Below are 18878 nucleotides of genomic sequence, written 5' to 3' on the forward strand. Positions count from 1 at the left end.
TGGAAAGATTTTGATGTTCTTTGCAATTTTAAATGCGAACTTTTTACCACTTTGTTGAACTGAGAAAATGATTGATTGAAGCAGGGGTCGTATCTATTAAACAATTCATCCATGTCTTTATGGCCTAGTACAGTGCCTGGCACATATTAGGCACTCACAAATGTGTTGTATTAAATTTTACCTTTCTCTCACAATTTTTCTTTGGTTCTACCACAGTTTGTAGTTTGTACTCTATCATACTGCTCATTGCACTTGTATTAGGAATAAGTTTACTTACTAGTAAAAAGGAAAAAGTTGACTAAGAAGGGTTTAAACAATTACTTCAAAGCTTGGCAGACCAAGACTAATGGAGCAATGTGAGGATGTCATCAAGGAATCAGCTTCTCCTGTCTCACTTATCTGCTATCCTAAGCACAGGACTTTTTTTTTTTTTTTTTTTTTTTTTTATTAAGCACAGGACTTTTATTCTCATGGTTGAAAGATGGCTGCCGGCCCTCCAGACATGGTATCTACCGTGTTTCCCGGAAAATAAGCCCTGCCCATAAAATAAGCCCCAGCAGGAGGTCTGAGCACGTGCGCGATAGAATCCCTACCCGGAAATCAGCCCTGGTGGCGGGCGTGGCTGCAGCGCAGCTGCACAGCCCGTGCGTGTCCTCGCGGGCGGGAAAGAACCCGGGAGCCCTTCTCATCCGCCCCTGAGAGCTGCTACCCCGGAGGTGACCAAGGTGCGGCGGCCCCACCAACAAGGTCGGCTCCCGTCAGGTCCCGGCCACCCTGTGCGTGCTGCAAGCTGAGGCTTTGAGGGGAAAATAACACGTCCCCTGAAAATAAGCACTAGGGTGTCTTCTTGAGGAAAAATAAATATAAGACCCTGTCTTATTTTCGGGGAAGCACAGTACATTCTAGGAAGGAGAAAAGGAAATATTAGCGGGCAAAGAGTAGAAAGTATGATCCTCTAAAGGCCTCCTCAGGGACTCCCTCTTGTGTCTCATACATAAAACTGTGACATACGGCCACCGGTAGCTGCAGAAGTGACTAGGAAACAGAGAGCCTCTGTGGCATAGAAAACCACGGGGGAGGAGATTAAAGTAGGTGTTTATTGAGCTGACCTATCTGTCTCACAGGCGTTTTAGTTACTTGGTATAATTTTACCTTTCTTGGTATACTGTAAACCTATGAAAGACAAGGAATGTGTTTTGGTAATCTTTGATTTGCTCACAATGACTAGCAAGCAACCACCCCGATTGTAGTTTCTAAGACATTCTGGCTACTCAGTCAATGCTGTTGTAGTTTTTAACTTTACATATAAGAACCAGGCAGGAATTAATGACTCTGGTTTCTTTGAAAATCATAGAATCCAGAGATTTCCCTTCAGTGACTCAGCCCTCATACCAACATTGGAAAATTACCTGGAACCTTCCTGCTTCTTCAAGTTGGCCCATTAAAGAGGACAGTTTAATGGTGATATTGCTTGGCATATTTTCAAGTATAACTCAGAAAACAGGATGGGAAAAAATCATAAAAATGTGATTAATCAACAAAGGCTTTTTTTCAAGAGAGGTAAAAAGGTAAATAAGAATGAGGATAGTATATTGGAATGGAAGGATCAGCAATTGAAGGTTAAGAATAGTCTAATTGAAAATATTTTAGCCATGCAGAGTTCTAAGAGAAGGAATTATATAGTCCAAAATCTTTGAAATCCAAAGATTTTCAAATTGTTGCTCTATGTCTATACTGTTTCTCCTTCAAAACAGATCTTGTTCCTCTTCCTTCCATCATCATCTTCTTAATTATAAATCATGAGGGATGAAGACAAAGCAGTTGAATGTGAAGATTCAGAACCAACCACAGGGATGAATCACACAGCCTCTGTGCATCAAGAAACACAGGTAAATCTATAATCAAATATGTATTAAATAACATCCCAGTCATTTCTTTAAGGAAGCAACTATGTATTTTCAAGCTGTGATAGAATTGTGTTTTCATTTTCGACCTTTCAATTAACAATTCACCCCATTCTTAATCTCCAAACTCATACAGTCCAGGGAATGTGTGACTACCAGTTTTCCCAGCTAATGACATTACCAGCTGGCCCTATCTGAGACTGGAAAGATTAAAATGCTTTGTGTTCCTGGCCTAATCCCTTGATTTTGGTTTCTCCCTTCTCTCTGCATTGCTTAAATTCAAGTAGATGAATGAATGTGAATTGGTTTTCATCACAATTAGTTATCTTTTTCTGAACCACTCTTTTGGGTTTTTTTGAGACAGAGTCTCACTCTGTTGCCCAGGCTAGAGTGCCATGGTGTCAGCCTAGCTCACAGCGACTTCAAACTCCTGGACTCAAGCAATCCTCCTGCCTCGGCCTCCCGAGTAGCTGGGACTACAGGCATGCGCCACCATGCCCGGCTAATTTTTTCTATATATATTAGTTGGCCAATTAATTTCTTTCTATTTATAGTAGAGACAGGGTCTCGCTCTTGCTCAGGCTAGTTTCAAACTCCTGACTTCGAGCGATCTTCCCGCCTCGGCCTCCCAGAGTGCTAGGATGACAGGCGTGAGCCACTATGCCCAGCCCTGAACCACTTTGGTATATGTGCCAACTATTGTCCTGAATTATATGTTAAATATGCTGATTTTTAAAGTCAGTATTACAAAACATAATGAAATTTTATGTCACACAAGCATTTATAATACAGGTTGAAGGTACCTTATCTGAAATGGTACCTTATCTGAAATGCTTGGGATAAAAAGTGTTTCAGATTTCATATTTTTTTGGATTTTGGAATATTTGCATATATATAATGAGATATCTTAGGGATGGGACTCAAGTCTAAACATCAAATCCATTTATGTTTCATATATACCTTATAGCCTGAAGGTAATTTTATGCAATATTTTTAATAATTGTATACACAAAACGAAGTTACATTTTGACTCTGACCGGTCACGTGAGGTCTGGTATGGAATGTTCCACTTGTGACATCATATTGGTGCTCAAAAAGTTTCAGATCTTGGAACATTTTGGATTATAGATTTTCAAATTAGAGATGCTTAACCTGTACTAAAAATAGTGACCGTGCTAAATACTCCTAACATAATTTTTGTTCCAAGCACTAGCTGAATAGCTAATAATAAAATTATGCATTTTCCTTATAAAGTACTATCCTTGATGTTAGTAATGGAAATTTGAATTGTAATGTGATGACTCAGTAACTATTAAACAGTGTTGCAAATATATAGTTTTAAGGATTTTAAAAATTGCTTTAAATATAGGAGGAGTCAACTATGAGCCTCAAAGGTGTAGATGGAAATGAACCAACAGAGGGAAGTAATCTATTGAATAGCAGTGAAAAAAACTACAAGAAACACCAACTGAATCAAATCACTTACAAAGACTGAGACAGACATTGGGTTGCCCGCCTCATGGTTTACTGGACAGAGTAATAACAAATGGTATATAAATGGCAGGGATGGATTCAGAAAGAGAGGGTAAACGATGATGTTGTTTTAATGAGAGATCTCTAACTAATATGGTTTAAAGGACAAAAAGAAGTTTACTTCTAGCGCACGTAAAAACTACCAGGTGCACAATTCACAATGGTAGGTCGCTCTGCTCTACACATTCAAGGGCCCAGGCTGATAGGGCTCTGCTATCTTCTACCCAGCTTCCAGAATCACGTAAGCCAGTGGGAAGGGGAAAAGAACAGAGATCAAGGACTTTTTCTTTTATTATATCTGATTAATTTCACAGGATTACTTTAGGGCTATAGAAAGCACTACATAATGTTGGTCGTTATTACTGTGAATTCATGCAACTAATATTTGAGCAAACACAGCACCATTTATATTTCCAAATAAAACTTGTCATTCTATATGTAAGGTGGTTGGTTTGCAATTCAGCTAATTTAATTTGTTTTAATTTAATTTAATTTTAATTTTGAGACAAGGTCTCCTCTGTTGCCCAGACTGGAGTGAAATGGAGTGATCATAGCTTACTACAACCTCCAACTCCTGGGCTCAAGTGATCCTCCTGTAGTAGCTGGGGCTACAGGTGTACATGACCACCCCCAGCTTGAACTCCTGGCCTCAAAGGAGCCTCCTTCCTTGGTCTGCCAAAGTGCTGGGATTACAGGTGTGAGCCACTGTGCCCCAGTCTGTTTTTTGTTTAAAAAGATATTATTCCTTTTCATAAGAGACACTTAAAATTTTTGTTTTATTTTATTTTTACATTGGCAGATAAAATAGTATGTATTTCCCATGTACAACATGATGTTATAAAGTATATATACATTGTGAAATGACTAGTTCTAGCTAATTAACATATACATTACCATTTTTGTGGTGAGAACACTTTATATCCACGCTTTTAGCATTTTTCAAGAACATGGTTCTAATGTTTCATAGCAGACTAGGGTTGACTATAGTTAGCAACCATATATTGTATACCACAAAGTAGTTAGAAGACTTGAAGTGTAACCAATACATAAAATGATAATGGATACCTCAGATACCCCAACTTGATCATTATACATTTAGTACATGTAAAAATATTCACATATGTAAAATGTATAAATATGTAAAATATTATATACCCATAAAAGAAAAATAATACAACATATTATTAACTATAGTCACTATTTTGTACAATAGATTTTTGGAAATTATTCCTCCTGTCTAACTGAAATTTTGTATCCTTTGACCAACAACCCAAATTTGGGTTATATATTTGAGTGATGTGTGTCTGTGTGTCTCAAATATAAGGTCTACAGAGAGTAGCAACATGTCAAGGTATTGGCCACTGTGCCCCTGATATTCCTTAAATGCCACATTTTTCCCTTTCTTTTTTTTTGTTCTGAGACAAGGTCTAGCTCTGTTACTTGGTCTAGAGTGCAGTGGCACCATCATAGCTCACGGTGAACTCAAACTTTTGGGTACAGGTTATCTTCCTGTCTCATCCTCCAAAGTAGCTGGGACTACAGGCATGCACCACCATACCCGGCTAATTTTTAAAAATTTTTGCAGAGATGGTGTCTCACTGTTGCCCAGGCTTGTCTCTAACTCCCTGGCTCAAGTGATCCTCCTGCCTCAACCTCCCAAAGTGCTGGGATTACAGGACTGAGCCACCTTGCCCAGCCCATGAGCACTTTTTAATTAATTAATTTTAACTTCTAATTGATACAAAATTATACATATTTGGGGGTAGTATGATATTTCAATACATGTATACATTGTGTAATGATCAAATCGAAGTAATTAGCTTATCTATCAGCTCAAACATTAATCATTTCTTTGTGGTAAGAACATAGAAAATCATCTCTTCTAGTTATTTTGAGATACAAAATACCATACTATTGACTGTAGTCACCCTACCATGCTATAGGATACCAAACATATGCTTGCATTTTAATTATAACTTTGTACCCTTTTACCATCCTTTCTCCGTAACCTCATCCCCTCATCCTCAGTCTCTGGTAACCTTTGTTCTATTCACTATTTCTGTGAGATCAACTTTTTTAGATTCCACATGAGTGAAAACATATAGTATTTGACTTTCTGTGCCTGGCTTATTACACTTAGCATAATAATGTCCTCCAGTTTCATCCATGTTGTTGCAAATAATAGGATTTTATTCTTTTTTATGGCTGAATAGTATTCCATTGTGTATATATACCACATTTTCTTTATCTATTAATTCATTGGTAGACACTTAGGTTGAGTCCATAAATGTCTATTGTGAATAGTACTGCCATAAACATGGGAGTGAGATCTGATTTAATTTCCTTTTGATATGTATACACACACACACACACTCAGGATTGCTTGATTCTATTTTTAATTTTTTGAGGACTCTCCATACTATTTTGCATAATGGCTATACTAATTTATATTACCACCAACAGGATGTAAGAGTTCCCTTTTCTCTACATACCCACCAACCCTTGTTATCTTTTGTCTTTTTGATAATAGCCATTCTAATAGGTGTGAGGCAATGTCTCCCTGTGGTTTTAATTCTCATTTTCCTGATGAAAAATGTTGAAATTTTTTTTCATATATTTTTTGGCCATTTGTATATTCTCTTTTGAGAAATGTCTGTTCAGGTCCTTTGCTCATTTATTTTTAATTTATTTTTCTTGTTCAAGCACAGATTGGTTTTTTTGTGTGTGTTTGTGTGTTTTTTGTTTGTTTTTTGTTTTTTTGAGACAGGGTCTCACTTTGTTGCCCAGGCTAGAGTGAGTGACATGGCAGCAGCCTAGCTCACAGCAACCTTAAACTTCTGGGCTCAACCAGTCCTCCTGCCTCAGCCTCCTGAGTAGCTGGGACTACAGGCATGCGCCACCATGCCCAGCTAATTTTTTCTATATATATTAGTTGGCCAATTAATTTCTTTCTATTTATAGTAGAGACGGGGTCTCGCTCTTGCTCAGGTTGATTTCGAACTCCAGACCTCAAGCAATCTGCCCGCCTCGGCCTCCCAGAGTGCTAGGATTACAGGCGTGAGCCACCCCACCTGGCCTGCTCATGTTTAATCAGGTTATTTGTTCTCTTGGTATTGAATTGTTTGAGTTTCTTATATTTATTTTAGATATTAACTCCTTGTGAGATGTGTGGTTTGCGTATATTTTCTCCTGTTCCATACATTGTCTTGTCACTCTGTTGATTATTTTCTTTGCTGTGCATAAACTCTTTAGTTTGATGTAATCCCGTTTGTCTACTTTTGCTTTTGTTGCCTGTACTTTTGGGGTCATATTCAAAAAGTCATTGACCCGACCAATGTTGCACAATTTTTTTCCAGTGTTTTCTTCCAATAGTGTCATATTTTTGGGTCTTACTATAAAGTCAGATTTAAAGACAATTTCAAAAATTTTAGCAAGGAATGATTGAAGTGAATGCATGGAGCCCCACAGATGTTATGTTTAGTGAAAAGTGAGACTCAATTTTTTATAGTTACTTGTCATTTCTGAGCTCTGGAAGACATTTTTACCATTTCATCTAGGACAATGAAAGCCAACCATAGATTGTTATGGTTTAGACTCTAGATAGTTTTTAATGAAATCAAGTAAAGTTCTGAAGTAGCATGGAGGAAAATCTCAAACTTTATTTAGAATACATAGAGAAAATCAGGTTCCAAAATATACACTAGATGATAAGGCAAAAGAAAACTTAATACCTTTTCTGTCCTTTCTATTATTTTTTGAAACTTTTATCATTCAAAATATATCACATTTGTAATTAAAATATTTATAATAAAAGATACAGGTGAATATAAGGGTAATAATGAATGATGTGATTTGAGGCTCATTTTCAAAAAATGTATAATCATTGTTCATAAAGCTGCCTGAAAAATGGGATTCACAGTAAATAAACACTTCATCTTTTATTTTGCTGTGCTTCTGTTCCCGAGGTTTATAAGAGTGCTTTTGTCCTGTATTCCTTCTTGTGCTTATGTAAGTGATCTTAAAAAGTAAATCTTTGTGGTTCCAGTGGGGAGAGAAGGAGGAAGCAGGGAGCAGGGCAGCTGGGGGTGACCCACCACGGCTGCTGCCACCACCTCTGCTCAGGCGTGGGAAAGGAGGTGCAAGTCCTGTGGGAAAGGAGGCGCGAGTCCCGGCGCTGTGGGACGGTGGGCGGTGGGAAGGCGATGGCGGATATAGATAAACTCAACGTGGACAGCATCATTCAACGGCTGCTGGAAGTGAGAGGGCCCAAGCCTGTTACATCAGGCCTGAACTCATCAATTCAGAAAGCTTCAAATTATAGAAACAATACTGTTCTATATGAATGACCGATTATGCTTTCTTTGGCCTACATTCTTTATTCTGAGGTGAAGTTGAGGCTTATAAGTCAAAACAAAGGAGCTAACTTACTATCCACCGGTTTATACAGAACTCACAGTTATCTATGATGTTTTTAAACTAAGATCTGTTAAAAAGAAATCTGTGTCAACAGATGACCTTGTACAGTACCATGTGGTGAAAACGCATTCAGACTTATTAAATGAAGTACTTGTTAAAAAAAAAAGTAAATCTTACATGTGAAAATATGATTTTCAAAAATCATAAATGAGAAGTAAATTATTAACTGATTTAAATGTGATTTAGAAGAACTTTATAACTATGCATTTGCTCTGTATTTAATTGTATTTCAAGTATGGGAAAGAAAAGGAGAGTTAGAGATTTTTTTTAAAGTGATCTTGAAATGGGAAAATGAACTCTTAATTCTACCTTGCTGAATTTAATATAAAGTTGGGTTTATGCTATGATAAAGTAGAATTTAGTAGCTGGCAAATCCTACTTTCCCATTCTATCTCCAATATTGCATGGAAATTTCACCCCTTATAGCCAACTGAAAAATACTGAAGGCCCCTTACTTATTTCATTGCAATGGTATCATAAGCCCAGAAAATCTGAAACAATTCTATGAGGGTTTAGAAAAAGGGACATCGAATTCAATCTGTAGCAACATGGTAGACAAAACTTTATGAACAATCCTGTCACTTAAAGCAAGGAAAACATCCAAAAGAGGTTTTAAAATTTTTAAGTGTACCTTGATTTGTCAAAAAGCAGGAAATGATTAGACACCAAAAACAAAGTGGGAGAGGCCAATAAGCATTCAAGCTGGCTTTCACCCTAGAGGTTTCTGCCAAACCCCGGTGTACTTGAGATTGACTTGGAGAGCCTTGAGGCATAAGGCTAAGCTAGATCCTGTTGGGAGAACAATAACAGGAGAAATCATTCTCTGTCACCCATATGAAGCAGGACTTCCATGTGATGATAAATTGAGGTAAACCTGTCCTACCAATGGGGCCTCTGACTAAACCTATTTCTCTCAACTGTGGTGGCTGGCTGGGGCAGGGCAGGAATCTCCACTAAAAATGTATAATTTCATCCTGATTTGTGCTCCAGTTTCACAGAAAAAAAAATCAGAAAATGTATCTAACATTTTCAGATGGTCCCAGATTGCAAGCTTCTAAGCACATGGTAGGAGCAAATTCAAATCCTAGCTAGGAAAACTCACGTTCAATCTAAGGCTCCAGCAAACCCACAGATATAGCTCCCAGGAAGAGCTCACTATTGCAAAAGAACAAACTAAAAATCACAGCATACACAAGGAAACAGAAAACAGAGATTTCAAGAGTGTATGTCATTGAAAAATAGAATGTAAGGCCAGGCGTGGTGGCTTCATGCCTATAATCCTAGCACTCTGGGAAGCCGAGGCAGGCAGATCATTTGAGCTCAGGAGTTTGAGACCAGCCTGAGCAAGAGCAAGACCCCGTCTCTACTAAAAAAAAAATAGAAAGAAATTAGCTGGATAACTGAAAAAATATATATAAAATATTAGCTGGGCATGGTGCCACATGCCTGTAGTCCCAGCTACTCAGGAGGCTGAGGCAGGAGGATCACTTGAGCCCAGAAGTTTGAGGTTGCTGCTGAGAGCTAGACTGATGCCACGGCATGCTAGCCCAGGCAACAGAGTAAGACTCTGCCTCAAAAATAAAGAAAAATAAATAGAATGTAAAATATTTTTGATATATATAAAGAGTGAAAGAGTAGGTAGCAAATATGAGTATGAAATAAATAATATTTTAAAAATGAACATATCTGAATAAGAATCAACTTGAACTTCCAGAAATGAAAGATATAGTAAAGTAATTGAAATTAAAAACTCAATGGATAGATTAAGCAACAGATTAAGCGAAAAGAGAATTAGTGAACTGGCAAATAGACCTGAACGGATTATCTAGCATGAGTGCAGTATACACAGAGGTGAAAAGTAAGAGAACTGGGGTTGGCAATATGGAAACTGAGTGTGACTGCCTAATCATAGTTACAGAAACAGAGAATAGGGAAAAAGGAACTATTTGAAGAAATAAAGACTAAGAATGTTCCAGAACTGATTAAATAGAGAAACCTCATAAATCCTAAGCAAAACAAAAGGAAGCCACACCTAAACACATTATACTGAAACTGCAGAAAACCAAAGAAAAAAATCCTTAAAACAGTCAAAAAGAATTCCTTTAAAAACCTGAAATTACTTTCTCAACAGCAACAATGAAAGCCAGAAAACCCAAGGAATGATATTTTCAAGGAACAGAGAGATAATAACTCTCAACCTAGAATTTGAGGTAAACCTGAGGTATACATAGAAAAACTATCTTTTAAGAATGAGAATAGGCGGGGCGTGGTGGCTCATGCCTGTAATCCCAGCTCTCTGGGAGGCCGAGGCGGGTGGATCCTTTGAGCTCAGAAGTTCAAGACCAGCCTGAGCAACGGCAAGACCCCGTCTCTACTAAAAATTAAAAAAAAAAGTTAATTGGCCAACTGAAAATGGAAAAAAAAAATAAAGGAATTAAAAAAAATTTAAAAAAAATGAGAATAAAGATAATTTGAGACAATAAAACAAAGCATTTACTACCAACAGATCCCTGGGAGGAACACAGCAGGCTCTGACACAGAGTGTTTCCACACCACAAATGAGAGGGAGAGGGACTGCGTCAGTATAGAGTCGAATTTGCATTTTTCTGTATAATTTTTCCTGGCACATTAATATTTTGTATCATTAAGCAATAGCAAGTGAAGGCAAAGTGGATTGAACCACCCCTCACCCCCCGCAGAAAAGATTATGTATGTGCTTTCTTACAATTGAAGATAAAGCCTTCCTCACATGAGAATCATTTAAAAGCTGCAATCCCATGTAAGTGCTTTCTTTTCATGCAGTTAGTAGCTGGTTTAGGGGCTTCAAGGACTCTTAAACATTCTACAACATTAAGCAATCTGAAGAAATTACACATGTGTATGTAGCAGCTAAGAGTATATATTTAAAACCTGCCACCACTTTTCCCTTTGTTTAAAACTTTTTTTAAAAAAATATTATACCGTGTCTCATAAAAATAAAAATTATACCATGGTCTTACAACCATGATGCCTTCTTTATTCTCTGTAACGGCTGCAGAGTATTGCATTGTATAGCAATACCATACTTTGACCAGTCTCCTACTAACAGATATTTAGGTGGTTTTTAGTTTTCTGCCAAGACAGTACTTCAATAAAATATACTTACACATACCATAATTCTTGAACTCCATCAATTCTAAAAGTCACCATTATTTTATATGCCACCAAGAAAAAAAGAAAATACTGCCAATTAAACTATGATGCAACATCCTAATTTCAGAAATGTTAAAATGTGAGAATATGTATCATAAAATCAACAAAATATAGCATATTTTTGAGTTTTTCTATAGGATAAATTTCTAGAAATAGATTGCTTTATGAAAGAGTATGTACCTTTATACTCTGGACAGTATCAGTTTGCCCTTTTGAAGGCTGTACCAATTTACATTTCCACCAATAGTATGTGAGAGTATCTGTTTTTCTAATCCAACTTTTTTAAGTCTTCAGATATTTTGATAACCAGATAACCAGATAGGTGAAGAATGTATCTTATTCTTGAACTGATTTGCACTTCTTTTTTTTTTTTTTTTTTGAGACAGAGTCTCGCTTTGTTGCCCAGGCTGGAGTGAGTGCCGTGGCGTCAGCCTAGCTCACAGCAACCTCAATCTCCTGGGCTTGAGTGATCCTTCTGCCTCAGCCTCCCGAGTAGCTGGGACTACAGGCATGCGCCACCATGCCCGGCTAATTTTTTTATATATATCAGTTGGCCAATTAATTTCTTTCTATTTATAGTAGAGACGGGGTCTCGCTCTTGCTCAGGCTGGTTTTGAACTCCTGACCTTGAGCAATCCGCCCGCCTCGGCCTCCCAAGAGCTAGGATTACAGGCGTGAGCCACAGTGCCCGGCCTGATTTGCACTTCTTTATGGGCAAAGCTAGTCATCTTTTTATACGATTACTAGCTAATTTATTCAGAAGCCCATTTCTATAAGGTTGTTTTGATTTTTCTTACTGATTTTTAAGATCATTGAGAATATTCATTAATATATATTATAGAAATTCTCTGGTTATAACTTTATTTGAATTTCCAGATGCATTTTTATAGACTTGACAGGATCATGTGCTATTCTGCTTAATGAAAAAATTAGATTGTCACCTAAACTAAATGTAACTATATCATTCTGGAATAATCTTATAAAAACTGAAGAGTATTCAAAATAATTACACTTAAATAATTAAAATAATTAAATAAGTAATTAACATAATACCATATGGAAAATACATGAAGGTTATAAATCTTGAGATTAGATATTATATCTAATATATATACTCAAGTGAATTTCTGTAGGGATTAGCAAGAGACAGAATTTCATTGTGGATAAACAGCATTCAAATAGGAGGTTATCACTCTACAAGGGTGTGCTTATGAAGTTAGGACAAATGTGACTGTCAAGCATTTTCATTTTAGAGTGAGGATGGATTGGTACAGGCTGCCTGGAGCTTTGCGTCCAGAAGGGTGTGAAGCCCAGGAAAGTGGTAGGTGGACTGGTCTTGACGGGTGTGGGAAGAATCCTTTTTAAACCCTGCTCTAGACACGAGACGGACACCTGGGTTTGCTGCATTGTCGGGAGGCTTGGCTGTGAGGCTTACTTCAGGTGTGCTTTTTTTTTTTTTAGCAGCACCTATATTAAATTCTACTTTCTGACTTTAAGTAACTTAACATCCAACAAGAGCAGAGCTAAAAGAGAAATTTCTTCATCCCTTCTCTCTCATAAACATTTGCTCTTATCAAAACATTTATTTTTTTATGGCTTTACTTTCTTTGAGGGCTGAGGCAAGGTTATCACACATCACTGGCCATCTACTGTCTAATCCCAGCTCAGGACAAAGAGCCATGCTGGCTCCTTTATTTCTCTCTGAAGACTCAAAGGCTGTCTGTCCACCTTCCTGTCCTGGGCTGCTGCCTGATGTGCCCTGCTACTGGAGCACTCTGGTCTATTCCTTTGCCCCGGGATAAAGACCACAGCTGTCACTTAGTGAAGGGATGCTTTCATTGACACACCTTGTTCAACATCCCAAAAGTTTGCCTGGCATTAGCATTTTATAAACTACCCCTTAACTTCTTAATGGTAACCTTTTTTCAGCATTAAAAAAATTAATAAAGAGAATTTAAAAAAAATAAAGTTTATGTTTGAGTATGAAAGTGGTATATGGTCATTGTTGAAATGTAGAAATTTTTTTTAAGTCAGAAAGAAAGGAAAAGTAAAAAAGTTATCTGTAATTCTACAGCCTAAAGCCAATAGCTCTGTAATGATTTAAATATTTTGGTTTACTTCATTTATTCTACAGGAAAATTCTCAAATACACTCGTATTAAGTTTTTTCAAATTAAATTTAACAGGTAAATGCTTCCTGTTGTTACCTTTCAAAAAATCTTTAAAAATTAAAACCAATTCATTATATTATACTGTCATGGGTAAAAAGAGGGAAGGGAACACATAAATTTTTATTGCTACTCTGTATGGCCCTGTATTAGACACTAAGTGGATATTCCATTTATTTTCACACACACAAAAAAGCCTTTGAAAAAGTATTACAATTTCCAATTCATAGAAACTATAAGTCAGAAAAACTGAAATAATATGTCCAAGGCCACAAAATTGTAAAGTCACACTGAGATTTAAGCTCAGGTTTATCTGACTCCAATGCAACTTGTACTACCCCAAAACACAACTGCAGCATTATTGACTGCAGTTGTGTTTTTGACTGCAGCATGACTTTTTATATTTTGACATCTATTTGAGTTACACATACCATGTGTATTTAAAACATCATAATTCTAAACTTCACAATTTAAAATTGTCTCTGAATTCATAAATGATAGGATAAAAAAGAATAAACAGGCCAGGCCCAGTGGCTCACGCCTGTAATCCTAGCACTCTGGGAGGCCGAGACAGGTGGATTGCTCAAGGTCAGGAGTTTGAAACCAGACCAAGCAAGAGCGAGACCCCGTCTCTACTAAAAAAATAGAAAGAAATTAATTGGCCAACGAAAAATATATAGAAAAACTTAACCAGGCATGGTGCTGCATGCCTGTAGTCCCAGGTACTCGGGAGGCTGAGGCAGGAGGATTACCTGAGCCCAGGAGTTAGAGGTTGCTGTGAGCTAGGCTGATGCCACGGCACTCTAGCCTGAGCAACAGAGTGAGACTCTGTCTCAAAAAAAAAGAATAAACATTGAGAAGGATCCATCTCATTTTGAATGGAGCATAAAAGAGTAGTTTTAGCAACAGGGAAATCAAGAGAAGAGTGATGCCTACTGCAATGAGTATTTACTATGAGCACAGAAAGAAAAAGGAGGGAAAGGGAAACTTTGATCACATCCAATTACACGATTCTTCAGGAAAACTATAATGTGAGTTATATAGGAGAGATTATTAAAAACCAAACCATTGCTCTCTTTGATTTCCTGCAGCCCAGCTCATTACATAGACAGTCAATGTAATATCACAACCCAGAAATAGAACTATTAACATCCTTTTTATATTTACCTCTAATAACTCTCCTATGTATTAATATATATCTTTTTTTTTTTTTTTTTTTTTTTTGAGACAGTCTCATTCCTTTGCCCAGGCAAGAGTGACTGCCATGGGGTCAGCCTCGCTCACAGCAACCTCCAACTCCTGGGCTCAAGCGATCCTCCTGCCTCAGCCTCCCGAGTAGCTGGGACTACAGGCATGCGCCACCATGCCTAGCTAATTTTTTCTATACATATTAGTTGGCCAGTTAACTTCTTTCTATTTATAGTAGAGATGGGGTCTCACTCTTGCTCAGGCTGGTTTTGTTTTTTTTATTTTTTATTTTTTTATTTTTTTTATTTTATTTATTTTTTTTTTGTCACCTTCTGTAATCACTGAAAGTCAGGCTGGTTTTGAACTCCTGACCTTGAGCAATCTGCCCGCCTAGGCCTCCCAGAGTGCTAGGATTATAGACGTGAGCCACCGCACCAGCCTGATATATCTCTTTATCTATACACAGACATGTACACACACTCACAGATGCATGATAGTTTTTTTTAACCATTTCCTCATAACTATATATTTAGGTTATTTCCAGTCTCCACTATTTTAAATTATGCTGAAATCTCATTTTTGATCATTTTAGGGCAGATTCCTATCAGTAAAATTTGGGAGTCAAACAATATGAACATTTTGAGGTTCTTGACACATACTACTGAACTGCTTTGTAGAGTTGTATCCATTGACTTTTCCGCCAGTACTATATGAGGCACCTATCTCATTACAACTTTATCAGCTTAGAGTAGTTTTCTCAAACTTTAGCAGAATTACCTGGAAGGCTTATTAAATTAGAGTTCTGGGCCCTATCCCAAATTTCTGATTTTTGTTACAGACTTTATGGTGGGGCCTGAGAATTTGCACATCTAACAAATTTCCAGGGGAGGCTGATGCTGCTGAATCTGGGGCATTTTGAACCACTGGCCTAAAATACCACTAGTTTTGGGCTTCAGCCATATAGATAGGTAAAAAGCGGTAACTTCTTTCTTTTATACTTGTCTGATTAACAATGAAATTGAACAGTTTTTCATGTATTTAGCTACTTGATTTTTTTCTTTGACAGGTCTTTTGTTCACTATCTTCTGAAGTATAATGTGATTATTGATCTGTAAGATTCATCTATATAAATGATATTAGTAGCCCTTTGGTCATTTTTATATTGTTCATTTTCAACATTCAGATATCTTATATTTTCATGTAGTCAGATCTGTCAATCTCTTATTATGAGCCTTCCTCTGTAGTTGTAATTTTTCTTAAAGTTATCTTTCTCAGTGAAATTAATATATGTGTTTTCTTATTTATTCTTAACGATAACCTTGAAAGGAAGAGATTGGGCCCATTTTGCAAATGAGGACAGCAAGTCTTATAGCTATTACATAGATTGCATAAAGTCTAGAAGCTTTGACCTAAGATCAAAAAAAGTAAGTGGCAGAGTCAGGATGAGACTTTACTGAGTACATCAAAATGGTTCCCTAAAGAAGGAAAGAAAACTAATGTTCACTGAATCTATCATATGACAGGTACTCTTCACATCTTTTCTGATTTAGTATTCAGGAAAGTTCCTATATCTGGAAGCATCAAACCAGTGAGTGCAATTTGGATTCTTTTCTTCTCTTTATCTATAGCGTCAGGTCTAAGAACTCAGACTACTCAGGCTAATCTCAGTTCTGTGACTTACTAGGCATATGATCATGTACAAGTAATCTAACTTTTCAGATTTCAATTTCCTTTTCCCTAAAATGAGGAGTGATAATAGCAACTAGTTCATAGAGTGGAGGATTGAGTGAAATAATCTATATGAAACACTTCGCAAAGTGCTCTGTCACAGAATACATTCAGTAAAGAATAACCTTATTGACAGACGTTTAACTCTTGCCAAGTCTCGCCGCCGCGGCCCGCGGGCCTTGGGCTCCCCGAAGCGTGAGCCCTCCCGCGCAGCCTCAGGGTCCCCAGCGCCGCAGCTCGGGCGCCCGCGGCAGGCGATCTCTGCGTGACCACGTCTGCGAGGGACTTTGCTATCGTCTGCCAGGACCTGGGGAGAAAGAACCGGCAGCTCCCTATCCCTTCCCCCTGTGCCAGCATTTTGGGCACCCCGCAGGGACTCATTTTGGGGTTCCCACTGACTTCCAGGAAGGACGGGAGTCCTTCTGTGACCCCATCTCGGGCCGCCACCTGTCTGCCGCAGTGACCCTTCTCCCCTGACCCTGCGGTGCCTTGAGTCCTCCGGGAATGGCGCGGACGGCACGCGGAGCCAGCGGGGGGCCGCGGGTCGCGAGGAGCCCACCGGGGCGGCGCGTCTGGCGAAGGCCCTGCGGGAGCTCGGGCAGACAGGATGGTACTGGGGAAGTATGACTGTTAATGAAGCCAAAGAGAAATTAAAAGAGGCACCAGAAGGAACTTTCTTGATTAGAGATAGCTCGCACTCAGACTGCCTACTAACAATATCTGTTAAAACATCCGCCGGACCAACTAGTCTGCGGATTGAATATCAGGATGGGAAGTTCAGATTGGACTCTGTCATATGTGTCAAGTCCAAGCGTAAACAATCTGACAGTGTGGTTCATCTGATCACTACTGTGTCCAGATGTGCAAGGATAAGCGGACGGGCCCAGAAGCCCCCGGAACGGCACTGTTCACCTTTGCTGACCAAACCGCTCTGCGCGTCGGCGCCACCGCTGCAGCGTCCCTGTGGACTCACCGCCGACAAACGCACCGCACCATCTGGGGATTGCCTTTACCAACAGGACTAAGAGATTACGTGGAGGAATATAAATTCCAGGTAAAAGCGTTTCTCTTTTTCTAAACATGCCTCACGTAGAGTACCTCCGAATGCAGCTATATGTAAAAGAGAACCAAAACTTGAGTGGACTGCTCTGGATGACTACAGGAATCCTTTCTAAGAACAGCTGAAGTCAATCTAATTTAAATGTGTGCCGAGGTAGCTAGGTATTTAAAGCACCCCCCCCACCCCTCCCCAGATATTTTCACCAGAGGGATGTTTCCCTTCCTAAGGCTGACTGAGACCAGTTGTTGTTTTAAATGAAAAATAAAATGTCCCAAGTCAAGGCTGAAGGAGTATTTATCAGAATGCCTTGCCTTCTTGAGGTTCCTTTCCATTAGGTCAAAGGTCCAAGCTCTAGTAGTAAAGAGCTGCACCTAGCAGTACTGAAGAAGTGGAAGGAACTAAGCTGACACAGGTGTAACTTCAATTTTATGTGCTTGGTGATCAGAATCTACTTTAGGACATTTTATATTTTGCATTCTGATGTACCTAGGAGTTTTGTTAAACAGATCATGTGTGTGAGTATTTATCCTTTATTTTATGCAATTAACCAAATCAACCAAAAAAGTGACCACGAAATCCTGTATTTGTCTTACTACATGTATGAACTCTCTCATGTGAATGAGTACTGTAGTAATCCATTTTAAGGGAGCCTTACTTCAGAAATATTTCAAACTGGTGCAAATAGAAAAGACTTTTTTCTTTTCTTTTAAGGCTAAAGACAAGAATGTCATGCTATACAGGTGCAACTCAATCTGTTAATAAAAACCAGTGTAGATATAGACATTTTACCATTTAAAGTAGCTGTGTCCCAACCTGTAGCCATCCATTTTTTGGAAATGGCCTTAGAAATTTCCAGGTTGCCCTTGAATTGTCTAACCACGGACATTAGCAGATGTCTCCCTTCTACCATGTAGAATACTTTGACATAATTTTCTTCCAGATATAGGGGGATACCTGCCTGTTTTTCCAAGTGTTTATTTACTGCTGTTATTATTTGATTAGAATGTATTAAATAAAAAAAAACTTGACTTTAAAAAAAAAAATAACCTTATTATTTTTATGACTATCTCCAGAGCAGCATGATACAATAAAATGATGATAACACTTAAAATATGGAGATTGCGAGCCCAATCCAAGTTTCACCACTTTCTAGTTGTACAATCCAAATAAAGTCCTTTGCCTTCTCTAATACTCAGTTTTCTCAACTGTAAAATGAAGACAATAGTAATATCTAAAAGCCTGTCATAACTATTATTTGGGAAAATGGAAATAACATACTTGTAAACGCTACAGTGCTATAGCAATATTTTTGGGTTGTTACACTTTGAAAAGCTAAGTATTTTATAAAATTCTGTTTGTTTCTATAGTTTTCTGACATTATTATATACTTTATCCTTGCTTTTCCTTTATAATCATTAGTCTTGCCATTTGTTTATTCAAATGTAATCACCTTTTTAAAGCTTCTTCTATTTTTTCATCTATTTTCAAATCCACTGTTTCTTCTAATGACCTTTATAGTTATTGAATTTTTTTTCTTGAGATACAGTATTTTGGATTTTCTGAATCTTGAAATGTTCTCTCGAAGAAGTGTCAAGTTAAGTAGATGTTTAACTCATGATGAAAGTTCCAT

At 37.9% G+C, this 18878-nt stretch overlaps 1 protein-coding gene across 3 annotated transcripts in view; it reads left to right on the top strand.

Moving 5' to 3' along the window:
* The window catches only part of LOC109730136 (sodium/hydrogen exchanger 9B2-like), a 60533-nt gene that overhangs the window by 15986 nt on the left and 25669 nt on the right, over positions 1-18878 (top strand). For all 3 annotated transcript variants that reach the window (XM_075998610.1, XM_075998611.1, XM_075998609.1), the window contains 2 exons: positions 1755-1889; positions 17048-17242. In XM_075998610.1, the coding sequence (XP_075854725.1) occupies positions 1800-1889; positions 17048-17242 (285 nt within the window). In that variant the 5' untranslated portion in view covers positions 1755-1799. The remainder of the gene's footprint in view (positions 1-1754; positions 1890-17047; positions 17243-18878) is intronic.

Source organism: Microcebus murinus, chromosome 29 (assembly GCF_040939455.1).
Source record: "Microcebus murinus isolate Inina chromosome 29, M.murinus_Inina_mat1.0, whole genome shotgun sequence".
In the NCBI taxonomy this organism is placed as follows: domain Eukaryota; kingdom Metazoa; phylum Chordata; class Mammalia; order Primates; family Cheirogaleidae; genus Microcebus; species Microcebus murinus.